The sequence below is a fragment of the Corylus avellana genome, chromosome ca9, assembly GCF_901000735.1.
Source record: "Corylus avellana chromosome ca9, CavTom2PMs-1.0".
Lineage (NCBI taxonomy): Eukaryota > Viridiplantae > Streptophyta > Magnoliopsida > Fagales > Betulaceae > Corylus > Corylus avellana.
The window spans coordinates 1,313,303-1,341,138 of record NC_081549.1 but is presented as its reverse complement, the minus strand read 5'-3'; the positions used below and the strand labels follow the sequence as shown (position 1 = coordinate 1,341,138).

Sequence of the window (27,836 nt, the reverse complement as noted above, 5' to 3'; positions counted from 1 at the left end):
CTAACTTTGTTCTCTAAGGGAAAGCATCGATCGTAAGTTAAGAGTCATGACGACGTAGTCTATATATATATATTGAATTTGAAAAGGAAAATGATTGGACACTATAGTTTTTATTATAATTTTTAATAAATTCATTTGATAATCCACATTTTATGGAAATCATCATCATCATATATATATATATGATGATGATGATTTCCATAAAATGTGGATTATCAAATGAATTTATTAAAAATTATAATAAAAACTATAGTGTCCAATCATTTTCCTTTTCAAATTCAATATATATATATAGACTACGTCGTCATGACTCTTAACTTACGATCGATGCTTTCCCTTAGAGAACAAAGTTAGCTTGTGCATGGGTTAAAAGTGAGGGGACCGTGGTCCATGCATGTATGACAAAATTTATATTTCTTCTTTGTTATCGTTGCAAGGCGACATATATTTTTATATATATTTGAAGGTACGACTATAGCATGTGACAGATATATAAATTTATATTAACAACTCGTTCAAACAAATTATTATATATAAATTGCATCATGGAATGTACGGTGCACGATTACATAATATATTATATGAGATATATGGAGGAAAATCCGTTCAAGGTTACGTGATTAATTAGCTGGTGATAAAAGGGCAACTCCAAATATGTCTTTCTTAAATATATGTCTGTTCCTTCGAAAGCTCATTAATTATTCTTTTTCTTTTTTCTCTTGAACCAAAGGTCATTGTTGATCATTACATCCCTCCATGACCATAACTTTTTGATAGTTTTATTAGAATAAATCAATAATAAATATGTTCTTTCTCCGGCCATGGCATGTATAAATAAATCTAACAATGGTATACCTTCAATATTCTTATGACATACTTTACATATCTACCTTCATGAATCTCCTGTAGATTCATGAAGGTAGATATGTACGTAGAGGGAGACTATTACTCTCAACCATAATTTTCACATAATAACTTAGTGAAGCTTAATGAGCAAACCTCACTTAAATATAGGGTGAGATTAAATGGCTTCCTCATGTGTCCACAAAATTGACCCATCCCATTATGGGCCCAAAACAAAACAAATGATTATGCTAGTCCACCCAAAAGAAATAAATATAACAATCTCCCACTTGGACAGCCTAAGTCATTTAACCACAAGATAAACACAAATAAACATTCTAAACACACAACCTAATCAAAATGTGTTTGCAAATAACAAGTTAGAATACACCGATAGGATGCATGACATATAACAAATACTTACAATCATGTGACCAAGGAAAATAGAATGCAAGTGTAAGACGCAAATAATATAAATAGTGATCACTATATTTTCAAATGAAGACCATTGAGACTAATACACAATGTCTCATATCACAACACCAATGCCATAGTTAACACAAATGCGCGTAGAACAATATATGGCAACACAAAAAAAATACTCACGATATACATAAGGCGCATAACTCCTACTAACTTAATAGAATAAAAGACTCTAACAACTACATATGAGTCGCATGCTCCTGAAACACTATAGGAGCCAAAACCCTTGGTCAGTGGGTCCATCAACATATGTTCTGTGGGGATATGCACTACACAAATGTGAGATTCAGCTAATTTTCTCTCTAGCAAACATATACTTTTATGTCAATATGCTTGTATAGTAAGGAGTTCCTAGTGTTCCGAAAGAAATAAAATTGCTATAGAATTAACACAAAATAACTCTAATGGCATCACAATGGCATCTAGAATGCCTAGCCCTGAGATAAAAGTTTGCAGTCATGTATACTGACACGTAGTTTCACAATAAATTACACATTATGTCTCTAAAGTTGAGGAAGCTATAAGTATTTGTATAATACTTTTCCACGAAATAGCTCTTCCCACCATCACAAATACACAACTTGGACAACTAAAATATTTGGCATTACAATATCCAACTACATTAAGAATGTCGGATTACCGTTATGTTAGCACAAAGTCCCTAGCACCCCCACAAGTACCTTAGTACTTTCTTTACAGCTTTCCAGTGACTCAAGTATTTCCCAAGTACACCAATAATATAATCATATAATGTTATGTACATACTTAAGTCCACATCAAGCTATACACAGTTGACTCAATTAATATGATTGCTTGAGGCAATTGAGACTTGGAAGCTATTACAATTTCATAATATGTATCTTTCCAAGAGAGATATGCCAGGATCGTTAGGATTGAAGATGTCACAATAAATTTATGATGTATATATAACAAAAAAAAAAAAGAAAAAAAAAAGAAACATGCACTCATAAATATCCTCATTCACCAAATAGTAAAATTTTTATCTTACACATATGCTAGAGTTCAAAATAAACATTGCACTCTTACACATTATTTTTATCTCCAGTTCATGCTAGAGTCTCCAACACATAATGACTTTTACGCACTATTTTATGTCAAATCCATGCTAAAGTGTGCAACACACAATTGACTCTTACACATTATTTTTATCTCAAGTTCATGCTAGAATCTCTAACACATAATGAACTCTTACGCATTATTTTATGTCAAATCCATGCTAAAGTGTGCAACACACTGTTGACTCTTACACATTATTTTTATCTCAAGTTCATACTAGACTCTCTAACACATAATGAACTCTTACGCATTATTTTATGTCAAATCCATGTTAAAGTGTGCAATACACAATTGATTCTTACACATTATTTTTATCTCAAGTTCATGCTAGACTTTCTAACACATAATGAACTCTTACGCATTATTTTATGTCAAATCCATGCTAGAGTCTACAATACACAATTGACTCTTACACATTATTTTTATCTCAAGTTTATGGTAGAGTCTCTAATACATAATAAACTCTTACACACTATTTTTTCATGTCAAATTCATGTTAAAGTCTATAATACACAATTGACTTTTACGCCTTATTTTTATCTCAACTCCATGTCAGAGTCTATAGTACATAATGGATTCTTACGCATTATTTTTGTCAAACTCTATGCTAGAGTCCGCAATACAAAATTGACTTCTATGCATGATAAAAACAAAATAATTAAATACAAAGACTTAAAATGACCCTCTATCGAGAGGATAAGATTGGATAACCAAATGCAAAGTATCTAACCATTTTCTTCATCGTCCCAAACATCCTACTATATAATAATTTACCGATAGGGCAAAGTTATTATCTGTATGGACCTTGGTATAATTATTACGATTTACAAAATAATAACCCAAAATTTATTTATTTATTTAATTCGAATAATATCCGATAAAACCCAATAATTTATCATGGTTAGTCTCACGATAGTCAAGTACGTAACCACTTAAAATAATTCATTTTGATGTACAACAACATTATTCACATTGAACCAGTAAATCCCCATAATTTATCATGATTAGTCCCATGGTAGGCGGGTACATAATCATTCAAAATCATCGGTTTTAGTCTACAAAAAATTATGCACATTTAACAAAAAGTTCATTTATCCCTAAGTGAATATCATTATACATGCAAGTAGTTCAACTTCTATTGGAAGATAATAGAAAATCACAAATATTACCTCCAGTCATAATTAAAATGAACATTAGTCATAGATTGTATATTTCATTTAAAAAACTTTTCTTATGGAAAAGAAATCAATTTATAAGTCTCACTTAGTCCAAAAATATGTTCACATAACTCATTAAAATGATTACCAAGTACACCTTTACAATAATAAAGACACAACATATTAAAAATTACTTGATAATCATTATAAAATATAATGGACAAATTGGATTTTGTTCCTTTAAATAAGAATTTTATATTCACAAATACTTTATAGATTTACCCCAAGATATATTAAAAACAAACTAGTGATTTAACCAATAGACACTAAAATAACATTCAATCAAAATAACACAAAACTATGGCAAGCACCAAATTACACCACATGCACGGCATCATTGAATTACAATAAGGACAATAATGTATCATGTATTAAACATATCGATGCTCTCAAGGTTCGCAAAACCCTTTATTGAATTAACAATAAAATTCAACAATTTATTGCAGTTATTCCCACTATAGGTGAGAGCATAACTTGTCAAAATCATCAATTTTATGTATAACATAATTATTCGTTCACAAAAAAAAAAAAAAAATTGAATTTATGATAAAATCCAACAATTTATCACAGTTTGTCCCACGGTAGGTGGGAACATAACCAGTCAAAATCATCGATTTTTATATACAACACAATTATTCATATTACACAAAATTCCTTAATCTCAATAGGAATGTATATAAATTCACATATAAATCTCGAAAGGAATGCATAAAATTTCACAAGCAACAATACATGCACCCTTTATTTATTTATTATAGCACATGCCTTAAAATCAGTATTTGTTCATAACCAAATATTTCAGAATCACAAATATGATGAACAATGTATACAAAACAATATTGTATACAAAATAAGCTGATATTAACATTTATTTTCTTCAATATAATACTTACCCATTTCTTTTCATTTCTCAATGTGAGACATAACACTAATACATGAATTTACAACAAACCTCCCCCTCATGTGTGAGTTTTTTTTACATTGGCTCAACTCTCTCTTATATGTGAGTCATTTTACAAATCATAGAGTGTCATGTATACAAGAGTTATACTAATAGCATTTTATCAAATGATAGGCTGGAACCAAAGTTTTATGAGAAAATATATAACTCACTACTCCCATAAGATGACATATCCTCAAAGAAATAATACTGAAAATCTCTTGGGTCAAAAAAACGCTTGTTGACCATGACAAATGAAATAAAAATTTGGATTATAGGCTCCACATTTAACACGCATACAGGAAATTGTCAATCCATGCACCATAAAGCTTACATCTTTATGTTGAACATAAATATACTGTATAACACATTAACAATTTTTGCTCGACAAAAAATATTTCAATCAAAATAAACATCACATATGATTGAAGTAAATATCGATGGAGTTGTCAAAGCCCTCCTTTTAGGGATAAAAAATAATATGTATACTCAAAATCATATGTATATATACATAGAACAAAAGAGTGTGTATATTCACAAAAATAAAACACATTGTTGAAATAAATATTGCACAAAAAACTTATCAATCTCAAAATAAATACCGCAATTGAGACCAATCTCTTTTCCGCCCAAATCCTCAGATCCAATAAATCCAAGTTTATAAAAAATATAAACAACTCATGGTTGGACATAAAATGACATGAATTTAGGATAAGTTCACACATATTTAATCTTTAACCGCTTTGTTTGATAAATATGTAAATTAATGTCAATGCAAAAGTCTCATCACTCCATCATATATGCACACACCGTTGAAGTTCACACATATATAGCTCTATCACATGTCCATCTTTAACATTTTTTATTTTTTTAATAAAAATTTTAAGTCTTTATACTTCGTATGAAACAAACATACACGAAGGACAAAATATGTCTTCACATTTGCTTCTTTAACGAAAAAGAAAATTCTTTTAATTCAATACACAACCAAATTAACCCCCCCCCCCCCAAAAAAAAGGATTAAAAATGAGACTCATAGTGTAGAAGCAAAAAAAAAAACCATGTAGAACATTAAAAAAAATAGACCCCAAATCGTATAGCATCTGACACACTATTAAGAAAAATTGAGGTGTCTAAATCATGCAATTTTCAAAAAAGATAATATACATATTATTTTAAAACAAGCTGCAGTAGCACGCTAAACAAATTGACAACCGTCTTCTACGCGTTAAAAGCCACATAACAACGAAAGAAAAATAGAATCACAATCCATAAAACACTGCCAATGGCTCTGCACGACGGCAATGCGAGATGGGGATGGTACGCTTAGATTACCCATAGCAGTGGTGGCGGCAAGAAATTCAGATCCACTACCGCCTCCACTCGAAACCAAATCTCGTTTGTTCACAATATTTTTCAGATAAAAAATATCAGTCTAAACGAGATTTATTACCGCCATGAAGAAAAGAAACAGAGGCTCTGATACCAATTATTAGAATAAATTAATAATAAATATGTTCTTTCTCCATAGCATGTATAAATAAATCTAACAATGTCATACTTTCAATATTCTCATGACAAGCTTTTCATATCTACCTTCATGAATCTCCTGTAGATGCCCAAACATATATGTAGAAGAAAACTGCGTTTTGTGTGTGGAGAGAGACTATTACTCTCAACTATAATTTTCACATAATGATCTAGTGAAGCTTAATGGGCAAACCTCACTTAGATTAAATAGCTTCCTCATGTGTCCACAAAATTGGTCATCCCATTATGGGCCCAAAACAAAACAAATGATTATGCTAGTCCACCCAAAATGAATAAATACAACAAGTTTTCGTCGGGCCCTCTCTTGGTTGACCCTAATTACATGGTAATTGTTCTTTAATATGAGACTATCGATCATGATCATGAATTATTTTTTCTTCAAACAATGACTGATTTTAGAGGTTGATTGGCATTCCATATCAATAGAGTGAGTCAACCTATAAGAGAGTATTTATAATAAAAGTTATAATATATACTCACTCAGATTAATATTATATATTGTTATTATTATTATTATTATATATATATATATATATATATATATATATATATATTATGCTTTCACCACGCTTTGCTCAGCAGCGACCATGCGTGGTCCAGATCATAATGGCAATTATATGGGTTTTAAAATCGAATTATTTTATTAAAGTTTGGATGATATATAGTATATGCACCAGCTGAGTATGATTCCAAAGTCATGGACGCACATTACCTCATTTTCCATATCAGATTCACACTAACTGTGTTTTAGGCCAATTGGTTCATGCATATTCCCGTTATAAGGTACTTTTTGATCCATGAACTTGGCATTGCATTGGGTGTTGGATTTTTGACATCAGAGAGCCTAATATCAAATATATTAACTTATATAAAAAAAAAAATTAAACTTAGATTGAAAAAGCCACATACATGATAATATAGCATTCAAAGCAATTAATTATTGATAGGATCGGAAGATGTCCCAACAGGGTAGTACTCAATCGGTTGCAGATCACACTTCATAAAGTGGAGGTCATATCAAATGACCTTAGCATAAGTATCTAATGGAGTCTTTTTTTTTTTTTTTTTTTAGGGAAATCCATTCTGATTTTATTAATAGAGTAGTCAAGAGCTAGCGTAAAAGTTCTAACAATCACAAAACATAAAGTTCTGAGAGATCAACAACATAACAAATTTAATAAAACACCATAACAAATTTGTTAATCCAAAAATCTTAAATCTATATATTTATATATGATTATGTTATAATAACTTTAATAGAGTAATTAATACTACGTACGTACATACACTCTCATTTCACTCTTTCTCTGCTCTCATACACTCTTTCTCATAATACTCGAAGTGCATGCTAATAACCCTATACCTCTTTCTTCCGCTCCCACTCCACTACCAACCAACCTTCAACCCTTCCAACTTGATCTAATGAGACTATGACTTATATTCATCGTTGCCTTGAAATCACACTTAATGAGTGTGTACCAGCATGGCATAGAGATTATCACAGTATGGAGTTCTGTATTTCTACCATTCTTCTTAGATGCCTTTTTAATGATTCAGATCATCCTAGAGATTATCCCACCAAAATTGCGTTTGTTAGGATAAAGTGCGCTAATCTTTGTTCAGGAAAATTGAACCTTATTGGCATCAAATATGCCCCATGTATAGTAGATTGCTATGAAGGGATAATGAAGAAGCATTAAATATCTATATCTAGAATAGATGAGCTCCAAGTTTGGTAAATTGTTCTCAACTACTTGTATAACTTTATCTTTATGGATATGAATACACACAATTAAAAATAAGATATTTTTCTACAATATATGCAATTTTTTTTTCTCATATATATATTGTAAAAGAACACTTCAGAAGGTTCATTGCCAGTAAGTTTTTTCTTGAAAAAACTATATTTAATCCTTAAACTAACATTTTTTTTTCTTCTTGTTGCAAAAAGAAGTATCATTTATGGTACTTAGTTCTTTCAAACTATCATTTCATTGCAATTTACGTACTTGGTTAGATTTGTATATTAAAGTGGATGAAAAGTTGCACATCTAATTCGCACGGGCGAATTTTAAACTTGAAATACCTAAGCTACTCTTCTATCACCTTTACCTTTATTTTTGTTTTGAAAAAAAAAAAATCTGAGTATTTCAAGTTAAAATTTTGCACGTGCACATCTCATGCTGAACTTTCTGTCCATTTTATTGTTATAATCTAAGGGAAGGTGGTGTAAATAGCAAAAAATGGTAATTTTGAATGAGCATAATGAAGGTATTTTTGCAAGAGAAATGTCACTGTATGGGGTCTAAGCGTAATATTTTTTTAAAAAAAATTATCCACCACATTATGACTTGTTGCCCATTCCCTATATACACCTAAATTCTCTTACTTCTTGAATTTGTATTGGTGGTTTCAAGGTGACTAAGATGGCATTGGCGGGTTGGTGAGCGGGATGATCTTGAATAGTTGGATTATATGTATAACAACTCCTAGTTTATTGCTAATTTATTTATGTCTCTCTTGAATTATAAAAATATAGATATATTGATACTTTTACTTGATTTTGTATTTGAATTATGGTTGTTGGAATGACTGAACCCAAGCGTGTGTTATATTGGAGTCGTTCATATTATTATGCTATATGTGGGTTGATTCATGAGACCATGTTAAATTTTTTGTTATGCATGTTTAGTTCTCGAATATTCAGTCATTTGGATATTGAGACCTATTTTCATCATTTTATAGTATAATATACCTACCCTATTGAAAAATGAATAGGCCAATCCTCTCTATTTCAGTTGAAATTGAGAATATCTATTTAGTGTAAAATGAGTGGTAATATTATATTATTGTCTTACTATTAAAGTTGAAGGATAATTTACAATATTACCACTTATTTTATACTAAATAGATACTCTTCATTACAAATTTTCATTCGAAATAGAGAGATCCTATTCAATTGAAAAAACTTAACAAATGGTGTAAGCATTAATTGCAGATTCCTCTTTTTTTTTTTTCTTTTTTTTTGAAGTGAAAATTAAGAAGCGCTTTTAGTGATAAGAGCCACAAAAGCATTTTCTTTAAGGTTCATAAACGTGTATATATATATATATATATATATATATATATAAGTGTTTCTAAAATGCAATTTAAAGTGTTTTCAAAACATAAAACCAAAAATAATACAAAGAATGTATCGGTGGCTGAACCGTCCAAGTCAAGAAAAAAAAAAAGAAAAAAAAAAAGGACTTTGTTCATACAAATAGGCTGAAATAGCTCAACAAAATCTAAAAGAAAGTTTAAGAAATAGAAAAAAATCTATATTTACAAAGTCAATCATTTCATCAAGCTAGGCTTCTATTTTAAGAAATTTTTATTAAGAATTTCTGTAATAATACAGACCTAGTATAATAAAAAAAGATAAACCTAGTAGACTTAGAATACCAAAAAAAGTAAATAATAATAACATAATATTATTAACAATATATATATATATAGAGCCATGCATTCCATATATACGTATAGCTAGCTGTTAATCATAATCTGCAAGTACACATGCATTGTAAAATCCTATCCCATGAACTTCTTATATACCAACACGGCGCCGTTTGTAAGGTATTGGTACGGCCTTCAACGGGACGGCTTTCCTAAGCGTTATCCCCATCCTTTCGGCCATGTCCATCTCCTCCGGGTTAAGCCCGTCGGCCAAGGCCCAATCAAACGAGTGCAGGAGAGACCCGAGAGCCAGCGGAAGCACACGAGAGGCAAGCGGCATGGCTGGGCACATGCGCCGCCCAGATCCAAAGGGTATGAACTCAAAATGGTGGCCCTTGAAATCCGCCGCGTTTGGCTCCAAGAACCTCTCTGGCTTGAAAACCAAAGGCTCTTCCCACGTCTTCGGGTCCCGTCCGATCGCCCAAACATTGACGAGGATTTGTGTTTCTTTTGGAATAGAGTAGCCGAGCATGTTGCAGGAATCCATGGACATGTGTGGGACTAGGAAAGGGAGAGGTGGGTGTAGCCTTAGCGTTTCCTTTATGACAGCTTTGAGGTATGGAAGGTTCTCGATGTCCTTCTCTTCAAGCTTCTTGTTTGGGGTTATGGCGATCCTCATCTCGGCCTGGACTTTTTTCAAAGTTTCTGGGTTGTGGAGAAGCTCAGCCATTGCCCACTCCAGCGTGCTTGTCGTTGTGTCGGTCCCCGCTGTAAACATCTCCTGAAAGTACCATAATCAAATTTTGACACTCCTGAGTGATCCCTCATAAAGGACACTTTTTTTTTTTTTTTTTTTTTAAAAAAAAATTTTTAATTTTAGAACCTTCACTCTCACGCCCATAAACTTTCAATTTCAATCTATTTACCCTATTCGTTAGTTTTAGCAATTAACTTTTAACATAAATGCTTAAAAAGACCAAATTACTATTCGATTTTCATTTATTTATTTATTTTTAATTTAAAATTAAGGGTAAATTTAGAATTTTATAAAAGATTGAGGGATACAAACGTCATTTTATCACTTTTAACGTTTAAAATATGACAGAGGGGGGTCAATTGAATCAAATTAAAAGTTCAGAGAGTTAAATTAAAAGTTTTTGAAATTAGAGGGTCTTTTCGAAACACACGGTAGGTCAAAGGTCTAAAGTGAAGTTTTTCATTTTATTTTTCATTTTTTAAATTTGTATGATGCGGATCTCGTTAAGGCATAGCTTTGTAGACCTCTGCTTAGGGAGTAAATTTCGGATACACGACTTTACTTGTCAAAATCGTATATCGAATGATAGAAAAACTCGTAACGCAAAATCCAACTCAAGAAGTTAAGAGTCTATAAGTCATCCTCCTAAAGGATGTAATTGTTACGTGCATTTTAAAAATGCATAAGAAAATTGCTTGTGAGACATGTCATTTTAATATAGAATAAAGGGTTAAATACTTAATATCTCCTGAGATTTAGGAACTTTATTTTTACTCTTATGGGGTTTCATTTTTATCACAGGATCTCTCTAGGATTTTGATAAAGGATCAACTTAGTCCATCCGTTAGTTGACCGTTAAGACTGACACATGGACCAATCAGATGTTGACATGTGGCACCTATTTAATTTTTTTTTTTTTTAAAAAAATGTATTTTTTTAAATTTAAAAAAAAAAGGAAAAAAATTGGGGGTGGCTCGGCCATTTGGGGGTGGACCAATTTTTTTCCTTTTGTTTTTTCTTTTTGTTTTGTTTTTTTTATTAAAAAAAATACATTTTTTTTTTAAATTTTTGTATAAAAAAAATTAAAATAGGTGCCACGTGTCAATATCTGATTAGTCCACGTGTCAGTCTTAACGATCAACTAACGGATGGACTAAGTTGGTCCTTTATCAAAACCCCAGAAGGTCCTGTGATAAAAATGAAACCCTAGGGGAGTAAAAATAAAGTTCCTAAACCCCAAGGGGTATTAGGTATTTAACCCTAGAATAAATTGAAATAATTTCCTTCTTTTGTCCCAAAATGATATATATTTTAACGAACTTAATTAAACATATAAAATTTAGGTTTATGTGTGTGGAAGCTACAAAAGATAAGAAAGAAAGAGAAGATGGCTTACAAAAACGACGACGTTGATGGTTCTTGAAGAAAACCTTAAGGGTTCCTCCTCACCGTCACCACGAAACTCCAAAAGCGCATCCAAGTAGTCCTTTCTCTTGATCTCTTCATTGCGGCCATTTTCCATGCTCTCCATCCTTTCTGCGATGAATACTCCTGCGATTTCGAAGGCGCGTTCGACATGGAACTGTGTCTTTCTTCTTATACCCTGCGGGTCAAGCCACCTTAGAATTGGCAAGAAATCCGCCACGTTCGGCTTCCCTGCGAACTCCATCACCTTGCCTGCATGGAAGAAGAACTTGGCCCCTCTCTCTGATTTGGGGTCCAGCAGGTCTTTTGAAAACATTAGGTTTCCTATGAGATTGAAAGCCATCAAGAAGAAGAACCTCCCAACGTCGATGCCTTTGGTACCAGATGCAGTACTAGCATCTTCTATGAACTGCACCATTTCATCGATGCACCTCCCACGAACTCCTGTTTGAACGTATCATCTGTAAATTACTCTGTTCTATAGTTAATTAATGATTTAACAGTATATTCCTTTCACTACAAAAAAACTATCAAAATAGTGATATTTTGTAAATGTTCCAATTATACTTACTATAATTAAAATTAAGAAGGTTTAAACAGTAAAATATGAACATCCCCTTTTAAAAGGGGACGTGTGAATGGTGCACACACGTCTCCTTTTAAAAGCTCCTTAAAATGCAATATAAGTTTCTTATTCAGTTCATGTCCCTTTTAAAATTGGCATTTTTCATTGTTGAAACGAACTCTTCAAATAAAAACAACCTCTCTAAGTGGGGTATTTTACTGTTTAAATGACTCATCTTAGAAGGAGGGGTCGTTTGAACAGTGCTTTACTGTTTAAACAATTATTCTTTTTAAGAGGAGTCGTTTTACTATTGAAATAACTTATGGTGAGATCATTTTAACAAAACGAACCTCTTTTAACTCTGAGAGTTTTTGTAGTGCTTAAAAATAAAGATGTGGGAATTAATAAGAGTACCTCTCATGGCTTCCAGACGGCTTGAGACGAAAAACTCGGCGGTGGACAAGCGCCTCAACATGCGCCAGTGAGAACCATATTGAGCAGTAATGAGGGAGCCCTCATTACCATAGTCCCCCTTCATGGCCTCATAAATCTTCCTACCGGCAAGAACCACGTCATGGTTCTTGAACATGTCTCGAGCCACTTCTTTGGACGAGATGACCACCGTACTCATTGACCCTAGCCAAAGGGTCATGATGGGACCGTGCTGTCGAGCCAGCTTTGCAAAGGACTCGTGGGGTGCCCAACCCAGCTGGAAAATGTTTCCAACCACTGGCCACGATCTAGGCCCTGGTGGGAGCCGATCACCTTTCTCCTTCAATCGAAGGCGTCGGTGACGGCGCCGTATCATTATCACCCATGCAACCCATAGCAATATTGCTAGGATCAACCCCAGATCCTCATAGTAGTACTTCATGTTTTTATGTTGGGTTTTTTGGTTTGTTTGTTGTCTGCAATAACTCTAGCTCCCCGGTCGGTTTTTATAGCAGTTTAATTCTGCCTAGTTATGTGACAAATCTTTGGGAAAAATTATCGTATAAGGAATCTTGGATAAGATATGCGTCCCAATCTATATACATTTTTATTTTGTTTTTCTTCATTTTTATAATAATTTATTTAATTACTCCCCAAAACAATTAACAAAAGAACATGATGAACATGTACAATAATTCTCGTTGATGGGAACAATATAACAAACAATATTGAAATATATTTGTTTGGGTAGCTTTCCAAACCATTTTTATTTATATTAATTTTGACATTATCGATAATCCCCAAACACTTTGAAATTATAAATTAATGCATATCATCACAAGCACCATTGACCATTGCTGGCTAGCACAAGGTCAAGTTATATAGATATGACGATCATTTCCATAAAATGTGGATTATCACATGAATTTATAACAAATTATAATAAAAACTATAGTGTCCAATAATTTTCCTTTTCAAATTCAATATATATATACATACTACGTCGTCATGACTCTTAACTTAGGATGCTTTCCATTAGAGAAGAAAGCTAGCTTGTGCATGCATGGGTTAAAAGTGAGGGGACCGTGGTCCATGCATGTATAAGAAAATTTATATTTCTTCTTTGTCATCGTTGCAAGGCGACATATATTTATATATATATTTGAATGTACGAATATAGCATGTGATAGATATATAAATTTATATTAACAACTCGATCGTTCAAACGACAAATTATTATATATAAATTGCATCATGGAAAGTACGGTGCACGATTACATAATATATTATATGAGATAACTGGAGGAAATTAAAATCCGTTTAAGGTTACGTGATTAATTAATTAGCTGGTGATAAAGGGCAACTCCAAATATGTCTTTCTTAAATATATGTTTGTTCCTTCGAAAGTTCATTAATTATTCTTTCTTTTTTTTTCTGTTGAACCAAAGGTCATTGTTGAAAATTACATCCCTCCAGGACCATAACTTTTTGATAGTTTTCGTCGGGCCCTCGCTTGATTGACCCTAATTACATGGTAATTGTGCTTTAATATGAGACTATCGATCATGATTTTGAATTATTTTTTCTTCAAACAATGACTGATTTTAGAGGTTGATTGGCATTCCGCGATCCATATCAATAGAGTGAGTCAGCCTATAAGAGAGTACTTATAATAAAAGTTATAATATATACTCACTCAGATTAATATTATATATTGTTATTATTATATATATTATGCTTTCACCACGCTTTGCTCAGCAGTGACCGTGCGTGGTCCAAATCATAATGGCAATTATATGGGTTTTAAAATCGAATTATTGAGTATGATTAGTCATGGACGCACATTACCTCATTTTCCATATCAGATTCACATTAACTGTGTTTTAGGCCAATTGGTTCATGCATATTCTCGTCGTAAGGTACTTTTTGATCCATGAACTTGGCATTGCATTGGGTGTTGGATTTTTGACATCAGAAAATGGAGGTCATATCGAATGACCTCAGCATAAGTGTCTAATGGAGTATATTTTTTTTTTAGGGAAATTCATTCTGATTTTATTAATAGATCGAGTAGTCAAGAGCTAGCGTAAAAGCTTTTACGTACAATCACAAAACATAAAGTTTTGAGGGATCACAACATAACAAATTTAATACAACACCATAACAAATTTGTTAACCCAAAAATCTAAATCTATATATTTATATATGATTATGTTATAATAACTTTAATAGAGTAATTAATACTACGTACATACACTCTCATTTCACTCCTTCTCTGCTCTCTTATGTGATAGTGTCCTGCCAGACAAAAAAAATTTGCTCCCCATCTCCCCCCATTGAGCATATGAGAGTGGTCAAAACCACTAGATCAAAGAGATATGGTTGTTGCAAACCATTAAATTATACTTCGGGGGTGAATGACCATATCTAATAACTTTAATAACGGTCGTACCACTCTCATAGGTTTGGTTGGAGTGGCCGACCACTTTCTTTATAAAAGCTAGGCAATTTTTTTTTTTTAACTTACATGTGCCCCACGTTGCAACCACACCAATAGACATTTTAAATGGCTGATGTGGCAATCCCCGTCACATAAGAAAATATAAAAAGTGGGAATAATAAGTGTTTTTTTTTTAAGCATTTTCCCATCTATTAAGAGACATGACCAATCATGCTCATACTCAATGGCCAAGGTCCAAACCCCAAGCCCAAATGCCCTCTGGCCATTTCCTCACTTATGTACGATTGATGCACGAAAATGTTTTGTTTGAATTTGAACAAATTCTGTATCAAATCAGGCCCCGTTCGCGCAGCTTCGCTCCCCGGCCCCACTGAGCCCAAGGAATTTGATATAAACCCACAAACAACCAAACCCGGGAACTCAAAAGAAAGTAGTAGCGTGCGAAATTTGGGAATTGAAATGGCGGCAACAGAGAGTGGGAGGCTGATGTACAAGATCTACAGGGCGCTGAGCTACGGTGTATCGCCTGCGCTGAACCTTCACCTACGGTATCGCCGACTCCGAGGCCACGAGCACCCTCACCGCTGGACCGAGCGCCTTGGCCGGGCCTCTCTCCCTCGGCCTCCCGGCCCACTCCTCTGGTTCCACGCCGTCTCTCTAGGTTCTAATTTTGTTTATTTATTTATTTAATTTAATTACGTATTTGCCTTTTGTTCTTGTTTTTAAATTTTGAAAATCCAGGTGAAGGAATGTCGGCGATTCCTATAATCAAACAATGCATAAAGCAAAGCCCTGATTTGAATATCTTGATGACAACCACAACAGTATCCGCATTGTAAGAAATAATATTGTTTATTATATGCAAAATTGTTCAATTCGTGGGGCTTATATATGTGAGCTTTTTGCTTGGTGCAGTGAAGTAATAGATAAACGGCTTCCAAGTGGTGTGATATATCAAGTACTGTATAAACTTTGATGCATTGCTATTTGTGTTTGTGACATTTGTGTTGATGTGGTCTAATCGTTACGGTTGAACCAGTTTGCGCCAATTGATACTCCAACTGCAGTGGGCGCTTTTCTTGACTATTGGAAGCCAAACGCAATTGTCTTAATGGAGAGTGAATTGTGGCCAAATCTTATTATGAGTGCTTCAGAAAATGGTGTAAGTTATTTCTTCTCATTGGCTCATGTTCTACTCTACCTTTATCTGTTAATTTAATAATTAAATTAAATTTTTTATGTTAAGCTTTTTAACATGATATTGGAATTGAGTTCTTGAGTTTGAATGTTGACTTTGCAGTTTTTATATATTTTCAATTAAAAATATTCTACATGTTGTTTGGTCCACACGTGAATGGGGAAGTGTGGAGTGTGGAGTGTTGTGGTATTCATTTCATGCTTTGAGATAAGTAGTGATTTAACATATTTTTTGAAAAGAAAATAAAGGTTGTTTGTCCTTGCGCTTTTAGTATCTAAAACCAATATCTCAAGCAAGAAGGTTGATGTAAAGACATGATGGTTTGTAGAGTAGGTTTTTTTAGGATTAAGATCTAGATTTCTTAGGATAATTCCACGGTGGTAATCTTAATATCTCTCCATTATTTTTAAAGTAATTGATTCAGATTTTGCTGCCTCAACATTTATCACATGAATTAGGATGCAATGAAATCAAGAAAAATTAAGGATCTCCTAAACATGGTAAGTGCTGAGGTGGCAATATCTTAACCTTTAGATTTGAATAATGGTTGAGATTTTAAGAACTTTACCAAGGAGTTACCTTATGAAATATAGACATCCTAACCCATTGTTTTATATGTATGCTTAACTGCTTGTTTTACAAGCCTATTTTTGCAATCATGTGCATGTCGTAGTGTATCAACATACTTATAATTGTATTTGTGAAATATGCATTTTCATGTATCTCGCCTAATGTTATTGATTTTCATAGCCTATATGCCTCCATTATCTCTTCAGGTAGTTTTGGCATTGTTGAATGCTCGGATGTCTACAAAATCCTTCAAGCGTTTTTCAGGACCCATGCTACTTCCACTGATTTCATTGATGCTTTCAAAATTTTCTTTGATTGTCCCATTGGTATGTAGACCAAGTTTTTTATGGTTATGATTTGTGTTATATTGTCACTGTTAGAATATTAATTAAATGATTAAATTTACTCTTTCTTTTCACCTTAAACTTTTAAGATAAGTGGTAATTTAACATAAACCAAATCAGAGGCCTTGAGTATAGTCTCTGACTCCATAGTTTACCCTCTATCAGTGGTGGTTCCAAAGAATAAGGAAAAGAAAAACTAAACAAATTTGTAATTTATTGCTCATTAGTAAGGTGAATGAGCACATGATTTATACTAGTTTCCCCATGAGACAAAAAATATTTTTTAAAAAAATGGTAACACATGTTGCTATTGAGAGGATATGATATCAAACTCTCATAACACACACCAAACAAAGGCACAAGACAGCAAATAAATAGCAGCTAGCCTATGACGCTTTTCTTTTCCCTCTTTTTTCATGGACCTTATTACAACAACTGTAATAGCAATGAATAAGCTCTAGACCTAATCCTTGTACTTCATCTCAGACGTCAAGAAGTCGGGACGAACATCAATTTAAGCTTTCAGGATAAGTGGTATTAAATGATTAAGTATTTCACATGTTGGGCCTCAACATTTGCTAAAGAAGATGGTTAAAATATTAATTAAATGATTAAATTCATAATTTTCTACTAGTTTAAGCTTTCAAGATAAATGGTAATTTAACAGTAACTAATTTTGTTCTATGACACAGAGCACTATGCAGGCAGTCCACTTTCAGCTACTACAAGCTCCTCCTTTTGTCATAAACTTTTCTGGTGACTTGAAATATGGTATGCCTGTCAATTAGGAGTACGAATCCTTTTAGTAATACTAAATGTTGATCTTTATAAATGATGATCCCTAATGAAAAGCAATTATTTTTCTTTGACTTAGTATTAATGCACTTCTGATAACTAGGTTGCTGCCATTAAAATTCCTGATTTTAACTTTTGGAAATTTTTTGATAAATATATTTTGACAATTGTAGAAGAAGATGAATATAGTCTATTCTAATAAGGTGTTACTATTTTTCCCATTTAGTTGTAGAAGATTTTGATGTTTCTGAGGGGTATTCAAGAAGTATAGAAGATCTGAAGATACAGTTTGCCCAGAGGAAGGTTTGGATGGCGTCTTCCATACATAGGGGTGAAGAAGAAAGTCAGTTCTCACTTGTCTGTTTCCAATATTATACGTACTCTAGATTGTTGTCATTTTGAGTCAGAATTTTATGCAAAGACATCAACTCCTTGATATGGCAATACCTTACTGCGTTAATAGCAGTTGCTGCTCTATAAAATTTTGATTTAATGCATAATTTTGGACTCAATAAATGTAATGCTACCGAAAGAATTGACATATTGGGGTCTTTGGATACCAACAACGATGGCTATATCATTGTTATGAAAATTATTTCACTTTGTCTTTTCGCTTTGTACTACTTGCTAGTTTTCTTGAATTTGCAGCATTAATTTCTTGTAATATGTTACATCATTTTCATATTTTCAAAGGCTTTTTTTAAAAAAAAAATTTAATTTTTTTCCGTAGAGGAGAACGAATTGACCAACAATGATTTCATTGAATGTTTGAGAGTTTGGTATTTATTTTTTATTTTTTATAGAGTTGTGTCATTTGTGCTGCTTACAGATTTGATATTACTTTTTTTCTATGGGGGCATTATAGTTAGTTTCTAACATATTCATGGACATGTTCTAGCAGTTTCCGGGTTTTTCTTTACTATTTAAGCTGTTTTAGTTTTCTTCACTTGTATTAAGAAAAGTTGAAGTGCTAACAAATGCTCTCTGCAGTAATGCTAGGAGTTCATAGAGTGCTCATGCAAATGCATCCAGATGTGGTCACTATACTTGTGCCTCGAGATCCACAACATGGACTTGAAATTGCTCAGGTATGATTCTGATGCAATACCAGTTATCAATATGATTATATTTCAATTCTTTATAACTGCTTCTTTTTGTGTGTGTATATTACGATGCTTTGTGTTTTGGTAGTAGTAGCGCCCAAGAAAATAAATCACATAGAATAATATTGATATGTGAAATGACTATTCCATTAGTAAAAGGAATAGTTATTCCTAGTTATAGAAGGTGATATGGAGTAGCTTTTCATATTCCTTAACTTGATTGTAACAGTGAGATAGAACACTAAATATGTATTCTTTTATTTGATTGTAACCCAAACAGCATTTTGCAGCTAACTTAGGTTGCCATTGAGCTTAGAAATATGTGTATAATTCATGAAGTGATGATCCATATGCATTAAAACTTTATACAACCGATGTTTCTGAATAAGTTTATATTATTGAAGATTCAACACATAAGACGTAGACCTCCAAATATTATTGGATTTTTATGCTCTTGCCTTAAATAGTGCAGGAATTGAAGAAAGAAGGGCAAAATGTAGCATTGAGGTCTCGACATGAAAAACTTGTGGCAGGAACAAATATATATGTCGTGGACACATTAGGTATTTCTTTTACTAAATTTCTTATCGATTATATTTCTTTCCTACAATGACACCAAATAGATCATTATTAATTCACTTAAACTCATATTAAAAGTGGGGCGTTCATGACGCACATGCCATGTACCTAGAAAGATAGTTTGTGCCTTAAATCCTTTATTAGTTACGATAGATGATGCTTGGTAATGTGGTTCTTGTTTATATGCATGTTTTCTCCACATTGTCCATTCTATGTGTTTCTTATAAATTTGTCACATTATGGTACCCATGCTTGCTATTCATATTGAGGCTTAAACTGCATGGTGGGAGCAAACGTAAAAGTTTCACCTGCCCTGTGCTCATTAATTCATTTTAACTGGTGGTGTCTAAGTTTGTATTTGACAGATCCTGGATAAGTGTTGCTACCTTTGCTTTGCGGAGTTTAGGTAGTGCCGTGCCCCATTAGTTGACATTTAGTTTGTGCCTGCTGATATTCTTGAACTTGGCAGGTCTGACTGTGAGGCTTGAGTAAGAGGCGATAACATGTAGTGATACAGAGCTTAGTATTCCATTAGGCCATTCCTGTGTGAAAAGCATACCTCTTAAGGGTGTGAATGTTATGCATACTTTTGGGGAGATCTGGTCCATAATGTCACTATATTCTTTCAAATTTGTTTTGTAGGTGAGTTGAGACAACTTTATAGGTTAACCCCAATAGCTGTAGTTGGAGGTTCGTTCTTCCCTGGTTTAGCTGGCCATAACATATCAGAAGCTGCTGCAGCTGGCTGTGCTGTTTTGACTGGTGAACTTTTTTTTTTTTTTCCTATTGTACCTCATAGTGAACATGTAATTTTTTAATTACCATTATAGAAACTTTGTTTTTTGGCTTATATCAGGTCATCATGTTGGGCATTTCTCACACATGGTACTTGAGATGCAACGGTTAAACCCTTTGTCTGTTCTGCAGGTTTGAAGAACTTATTGATAATATTCTTTTTACAATTTATTTGACAGTGTTTGAAAGATCAGTTGTTGAAAGATCAGTTGTTGAAACTCTTTCTGGAATCAATTCTCCGAAATGACAATTGATGTTTCTACAGTATGATAAGATAATTGTGTTATAAGAACTATGGTATAAATAAAGAATTATACCAATTGATTTCCATATCTGTAGTACCCCATATAAAGTTAGTCTATTTGTACCTGAGTTGTTCCATGATCTGCTTGTAGCGCACAGACAATCCACAAGTGGAATCCACCTATGTAGTTGACTTAAATATTCATAGATGATATTATGTTAGCAATAATGGATTGTTATGATGTAGGGATGAAGTGTCACCACTTGGATGGCTCTTTAGTTGTTTAGCGGTTTTAGAAAAATTATAGTAACATTCCCTACTATGGTGAACTCTTTGAGAAAATCCATGAATTAATTCACTTACTTGGAACCATATAGGCTGAAGAGGCTTAAATCCAGCCTAAATTTTAAGCTGAATCTATTAGGCTTCTATATGCTGAAATCATGATATGAGATAGATCAATCAAATACTCATTCCTAATAAAAAGGCCTCTTGGATTATATTAAGGACTTGTATTCCGTTACAACAAATAACTGTTATGTAAGTTTATACTTTATGAATTATATGAAACTTTTCAATGAGGGTCTTTTACTGTGGCTGCCCACCCAGGTTTCTGGAAAAATAGAGCTTGAGAAAGCACTCAAAGAGCTCTTCAGTGATGCTAAAGTTCTGGAAGCGCACTGCACCGCTGGAAAGCAAGCATTTCATGCTCTGTCCAGTGGTATCGTCGCCAATGTTTGGAATCTACTAAATTCCCATGTTCTCAAACGGGCTCTTTGCTAGAAGTAAATGAAGACTGGCATGCAACACAAGTAAATGTGAAGGTGAAGGTTGTTGCATTCTACAACGGTGAAGTACTTCTTGATGGTATGCCATTAGTGCAACTGAAACCTGTTACGGTTCGTCATTATCACACATGAAATTTATGGAACCTCTAGCTGTATCTTTCAAGTCACAATGATCTATCATCTATCAAATCTCACTCTGCAAGTGCTATATTGGTGGCTTGCTCTCTGTTTGGGTACACTCGATTTGGGCATCAACTTTTTCCTGTAGGAGAAGGTGAAAGAGGAATTAAAGTGGCACTATAATTAAAGTGGCATTGTATCGAAGCTGCATTTGGCCTAGGTTTGGATAAAATAGAAAGATAATTATGCAACTACAGACTGGAACAAATGTTTCTTTGTCGCTTGTGCTATCTTCATTTCTTTTACTTCTGTTTCTATGAAATCTATGTATATTGAGCTTACACTTTTTTCTTCATGCATCTACCTACTTCAAAAGGTACTGTTTCAAAACTAAACAACCATTGAGGGAATTATTTTCTGCTCTTTCTGTCTTTCTTTCTTCTTTCCCCCTAACTTGAGATGTTTTGGTGCTCCAGAATTCATGTTTTGGAAGCTTCAAGGTGTGATATAATCTTCTTTCATATCCGTTGTAGTGTTGGCCTCTAGCGGCTTGGATCTAGCAGACTTTTTGATCTGCCTGTTTTTTTCTGAATTTCTAGCCTGAGAGCTCAAAACATTGAATAATAGAGAAGGTAATACATTCAACTTTTAGTATACACCTTTCAGTTTTAGATGTGTTAGTTTATATCTGCTGGTACATGACAATCAATTTTCTTTTCTTTTCGTTCTGATTAGAGAACAGATCATCTTGGACTATTCTGTTGTTTAGGACCATTTACAAGATTGTGTTTCGGGCTCTGAGCATTTTCACCCTTCTATAATTCAAAGAAAGATCTGCATTTATAAAAGTTGACTGATTTTGGACTTGGGTTATGTTTTGGCCATGGCTGGATTTTGCCTATTAAATTATTTACACTTATGGGGAGTTCAAGGTACCAGTACCCTGTCGCCACTTAGGTTCCTGTATAATATTCATAGTATTGATTAATTTGCAGGACTACATTGTATATCTTACATCATTCTAAATTTTAGGCTTTCAGTTTAATTTTAGGGGCCTAATGCTTTATTTTCACTGCTCAGAAACAAGTTTCACTTGAATGGAAACAAATTTGATGTGCTTCATCTGCATTTTTATCTATATGTTGTTTCTTATGGATCAAAGAAAGTTTAACGAGAAATCTAATTGATCAAAAAAAGGTTTGAGATGTCACTCTGTTTTATGGCCCTTGTCTATATAACTAATTTTGTGTATGAAACTTCTACCCTTATGATCTATTGGTTAAATTCCAGTCTTTCCTGTGTGCTGTGTTTATTTTATGTGAAAAGTTTTTTAAACTTGCATTGAATGTGAAAGCCATAAACATGTACTCTACTTCAATAGCGTACGGTAATATGTTATTAACCTTTCAGTAGCAATTGTTAAACAATGCTGCTTGTCAATCTTTAATGGTCAGCAGGAGACAGATTGCGTCTGCAGTATTGCTCCTTCCCCTACTGCTGCAGCTGCCGCTCTAGCATGTTGATCTTTTTGCAAGGCCTTGAAGAAGTGGTATCGAGTCCCTCCGTGAGAACAATCCCAGCTTTTCCACACCCACATGACAAGAGAATCGATTCACGTTCAGACCGCCTCCAAGTGACCAGACTATTTCTTGGAAGTGAAACTCGTCACAAGGTATGGCCAGAGGACCACTCTTGTTGTGACCATATTCTTCATAAGCTTGATCTAGCAACTCTCGAAATACTGGGTGGTTCAGGTAATCTGCCCTTATAACAAACCTCCGGCTAGCTTCTCCCACTATAACAGCCAAGTGGCCTGGAGGAACGTCCCGGGGTGGTTTCTTCTCACGACCTCTGGCAAACCTCCGCCACATGCAAGCTATCCTTTTGAGCTTCACAATGTTACATATGTCACATCTGGAATGCTCAGTAGGAGCAGCCATTACATGAGGTCTCAGGTATTCATGTAAAGGATTTAGGAGCGTAGAGTGGAAATGGTGGCGTATTTATCAGGAGGGGAATATCCTCTGCTGTAAGATCCTGTACAGTTTGTTCTTTTACATATCACAAGGACCCATATGCTTGGTAGTTACGTGGCGCTTTGTCCTTTTTAGAGAATTACTGAATAAGGGATCGCTAGGTTTTGTCAAAGTTTGATTACTGCATGAATAGTATACATTACGCTACCAAGTGATTAGGGTTTCCCCCGTTAGCTTGTCACCATTGTTACTTTTTCAATTTGTTTTTCAGACACTTTTTCACATCTCACATGCTTTGAGAATACATATCAGCTCAATAGACTAGATTAGATGAATTTCTTCCAATCCAAAATTGGAAAAAAACTGTCATATCGTTTTTCGGGGTTAAAGTGATCCACTTTAGTTGCCTTTGAATGCGTATATCTCCTGTTCTCTCACATGTCCGATGACAAGTTTTTCCCAACATGTCAAGTGGCGATAATAGTGAGCCTTGCTGCCATGGACAAAGTACACCATGGGAGCCAAGAATTATAGTACTTCTATTAGTGGTGGGACTTTGGGAGCTGCATAACGAGGAAACGACCCTTGTGGCACGTGTTTGGTCGGAATCCGTTGCCTTCTTTCATGTGCCGTCGCATGTGGTGCCCCGCCAGCTAGGACTGATATTTCTACTTCAAACACTTGGCATGGGATTGGGAGCCACTTTTTGATGCACTTCTGCCGTTTTTGGGTGATAATGGTCAGCATCGCAATTTATAACTTAATGCACAGTTTTGTATTATTAGGGAGGAATAGCTGAACAAAGATGCTTTAGATTTGGGATAACTCAATGATGGAATTCTTAAATTCCTATCAATTACTTTTAGTTAAATAGTTTAGATTTTCTTACATAAACAAAAAACTTGATGAGAAAACAATGAATTGCCTATTGAGTAAGAATTATAGATTATGTAGGGGTAATAAATAATAAGATAAACATAGAGACTATTTAATCTCAACCAAGTAGTTCTCTTGGAAAATATAGAAATACTAATCTAGTAAGGATCCCAATTTCAACGTCTAAATTCCCAAGAATTCGGACAGGGAATGAAAAAGGAAATCTTGAGACCTGAGGTGCCTAGGGTGCAGAGTCTACCTGTCCATCACCTCGGATCTTGGATCCCCTCTCTTATTTTCTACTTAAATTTCTTGGTGCGGGGCCCTCTTGCGCAGCACTTTGGGTACCGAGATTCTTTCTCTCATTCCCTACTTGAATTCCAAGAAATTCGGGCAAGGAATTCTAAGAATCCCAATTCAATCCCGTAAAATGTAAGTGTTATTGGGTCTTTTTCTTTTTAAGTTTTAGTTGAAGTTGGGTTTAAATGTAAACTAGTCTGAATTGCTTCTTTACAGAATTGGAGGGTTTGTTGGCTGGTAAGTTCAAGCTCCATAATGAGTGCCCCATGTGGATGCTTAAAAAAAAACATAGAGTTTACATTGGATGCCAAATCACTCTCGGTGCCTAAAGGTTAATTCGGCCATCCTATGCGATGGGACAATGATGGAAGAGGTGATTAGATTAGATGAGCTTGAAGTGATAGAGAGGGATATGGATCCTCTCCGTTTCATTTTTTCAAATGAAATGGAGAGGAACTGGTTAGTTGTTTTTAGGAGGGCAATTTTGTAATGAATTCTTTCCATTTCATTTGAAATAGAGAGAATTATTCTCCGTTAGAGAGATGGCAAAAGAGCTAAATGAGGCAGCGGTTGGCAGAAATGTGAAATAACGAGTGAATGAGATGCAAATTTTTTTTAATGTCTTGATGGTTTTTAGCCATTCATTTTATATGAACCGTTGATATTAAAAGTTGCTCCCTGTATTGGGATCTCAATCCATCAGGGAGTAATTTAAATTTTATTGGACATCCAAAAGCACCTCCATATGTTTGAAGGACATAACGAATGTGATTACTACAAACCATCTTCACTTTTATGCAGCTTTTCCTCAAAGGAGGATCTAAAGTTTATTGCCAATAACCCATTGGGCAATTGGCAGAAAGTGGCTCGAAATATGAACAGGTGTTGGTATGTGTCAGTTCTTTTTCTTTTTCATTTTTTTTATTAGTAAGGAAAAAAAGGGTTTCAAGTGTATGTGTCAGTGCAGATGCTTATCTCATAGTTTTCTTTTAGAGAGTGTTGACATGTGTCAGCTCTCTTGCTTATGATTTCTTTAAGACTAATTTGGGATAGTCCAGTACAATTTCCCAGCTGGTACAAGAGAGTTGGGTATTGTTACTTCTGTTTTCCCTTTTTCTCGTGTTAATATATGGCTCAGAAGAAGAACATTTCGTGTGAAATAAACACTTCCCATTTTCGGGCTATAGATGGGCAACTTAGGTGAAAGCGTCCCAAGTGATCTCCACTCAGTTCAGGTAGAGCAAGTTGTTTGTTTCACTGTTTTGAAGGTAGTAATGTTGAGGTACCAATATCTACATATGGACCGAGATTTTCAGCAATTATTTGTTCGAATTACTAACAAATCAGATAAATAATTATGAGTGTTTATATGCAGTTTACCTATCTGAGCAAGTGCTTGGACAATGCAAAACTTGTTCGGATATATGGGCTCTATGAGAGTTTCTCTCACAATTACCTGTCTGAATTATTAGGTAATTGCTGAAGATCTTGATCCGTACCTAAACTTGACTTTATTTGATAAAACTTTTTCTTTCTCCATTTTGTTTTCTTTTTTCAAAACAAAAATATTATTAACAAACAATCTAAAACTCAAAATACTTACAAAAATACTCAATTATTTTCATTTTTCTCACCTTAGCACTTTTTTTCACAAAAAAAAAAAAAATTAAAAATGGGGGGAAATTAGTGTAGAACATGGGCAGTTCAGACAAGGCAATCCTCCTCTGCTTACCTCTTTTGGTAGGGTAGAGTATGGTATATGTAGTATGTGCTTTTGTTTTGCATTTTTTAGTGCCATGATATTTAGTACAGAAGATGAATATGCCGTGTGGGATAAAAGAATTACAAATATGGGCTTAACGGCCAACTTAACTGAAAAGGGTCCCAACCGACGACCTCAACCCACTTCCGTTTAGAGGCCGTAGATCTTAAGACCTGTGCTTCATTATTATTACACCATCAAACCCATCCCACTCAATTGGTTTCATAATAACTGCGAGTAAAAATTGTTAATTTTTTTTTTTAAGGAGTAAAAATTGTTATTAATATAGTTTAGTGGTTTCGAAACGCCCGATTTGGGTGGGTAACAATTTTTGAAGTGTAATTAATAAAAATATAAGCAGTTAAGCATTTAGTATGACAATTGCAAAATTGTGAGACCAAACTCACCCTTAAACCAATAATCCCAAAATCCACTTGGATCAAACATTGTGCAAACCAATAATCCCATGATCCACTTGGATCAAACATTGTGCAGGAAAAGTGTTGATGTGGAACTATATATAAAGTTCATAATGCTTGATCAGTTGGTCAATTCTTAGCCTCTAACTTATTCCAGATTCAAATGTTTAGAAATGCACTATTCGAATTGTTAAGGAGAGAGTTTTTATGAGGTTCCAAACATATAAGCAAGCTACCCACATGCAGTCTATTGGCTTTATAAATACTCATATATCTATTATCTGAAAATTACTAGTAATAAAACTGTTAGAAATATGTATCTTTCTTGCTTAAGATGCTTAATTTTTATTTTTTAACATAAAGTTGGACGTACAGGTCGGAAACCCAAAAAAGTTGAAGTGACTTTGGGATTAAAAATCAAAAATAAAGACCGACATCCAGTCAGCCTCGGAAAGTAAAATATATATATATATATACAGTCAGATACTTTTTTTTTTTTTTTTTTTTCCTTACGGAAAATCACATGGATCCAAAACACCTTGTGAAGCCAACAGCAGGCTCAGGCTTCTGCTTTGGATTTTTTTATTTTTTTTATTTTTTTTATATTTTTTGGGAAAATAAAGTTTACTTCCACGAAGTTTCAGAAGTTTTTTAATTTTAACCTCAAAGTTCAAAAATTGGCAATCTATTGCCCTGAAGTTTCAAAAATTGGCAATTTAAACCCTTCGTTTAATTTTTCCGTCAAAATGGACGAAAATTTATGAAATTACATCATTACCCT

General features: G+C 33.9%; 3 protein-coding genes across 7 annotated transcripts; 1 reads left to right on the top strand and 2 right to left on the bottom strand.

Annotated features, from left to right (window-relative positions):
* Nucleotides 1-9,684: 9,684 nt before the first annotated feature.
* LOC132191642 (iridoid oxidase-like) lies at nucleotides 9,685-13,167 on the bottom strand. Its single transcript, XM_059606730.1, has 3 exons — nucleotides 12,708-13,167; nucleotides 11,700-12,172; nucleotides 9,685-10,327 (listed from the first exon to the last, which is right to left on the bottom strand). The coding sequence occupies exons 1-3, from the start codon at nucleotides 13,165-13,167 to the stop codon at nucleotides 9,698-9,700; spliced, it is 1,563 nt and encodes a 520-aa protein (XP_059462713.1). The 3' UTR covers nucleotides 9,685-9,697.
* Nucleotides 13,168-15,626: 2,459 nt separating this feature from the next.
* On the top strand, nucleotides 15,627-24,024 carry LOC132161936 (probable 3-deoxy-D-manno-octulosonic acid transferase, mitochondrial). 5 transcript variants are annotated; one of them, XM_059572158.1, is made up of 14 exons: nucleotides 15,627-15,847; nucleotides 15,928-16,021; nucleotides 16,102-16,144; nucleotides 16,226-16,348; nucleotides 17,161-17,280; nucleotides 17,991-18,069; nucleotides 18,320-18,436; nucleotides 19,084-19,181; nucleotides 19,669-19,759; nucleotides 20,418-20,537; nucleotides 20,632-20,702; nucleotides 21,424-21,681; nucleotides 22,199-22,354; nucleotides 23,180-24,024. In XM_059572158.1, exons 1-12 carry the CDS (start codon nucleotides 15,646-15,648, stop codon nucleotides 21,595-21,597), a joined length of 1,332 nt encoding a protein of 443 aa, XP_059428141.1. In that variant the 5' UTR covers nucleotides 15,627-15,645; the 3' UTR covers nucleotides 21,598-21,681; nucleotides 22,199-22,354; nucleotides 23,180-24,024. The 5 variants fall into 5 exon arrangements, with proteins under 5 accessions (XP_059428141.1, XP_059428142.1, XP_059428139.1 ...); XM_059572159.1 differs by lacking the exon at nucleotides 22,199-22,354; XM_059572156.1 differs by having other exon boundaries at nucleotides 21,424-22,354.
* Nucleotides 23,234-23,662, bottom strand: LOC132191641 (indole-3-acetic acid-induced protein ARG7-like). Its single transcript, XM_059606729.1, has one exon. It carries the CDS (start codon nucleotides 23,660-23,662, stop codon nucleotides 23,234-23,236), a length of 429 nt encoding a protein of 142 aa, XP_059462712.1.
* Nucleotides 24,025-27,836: the final 3,812 nt, after the last annotated feature.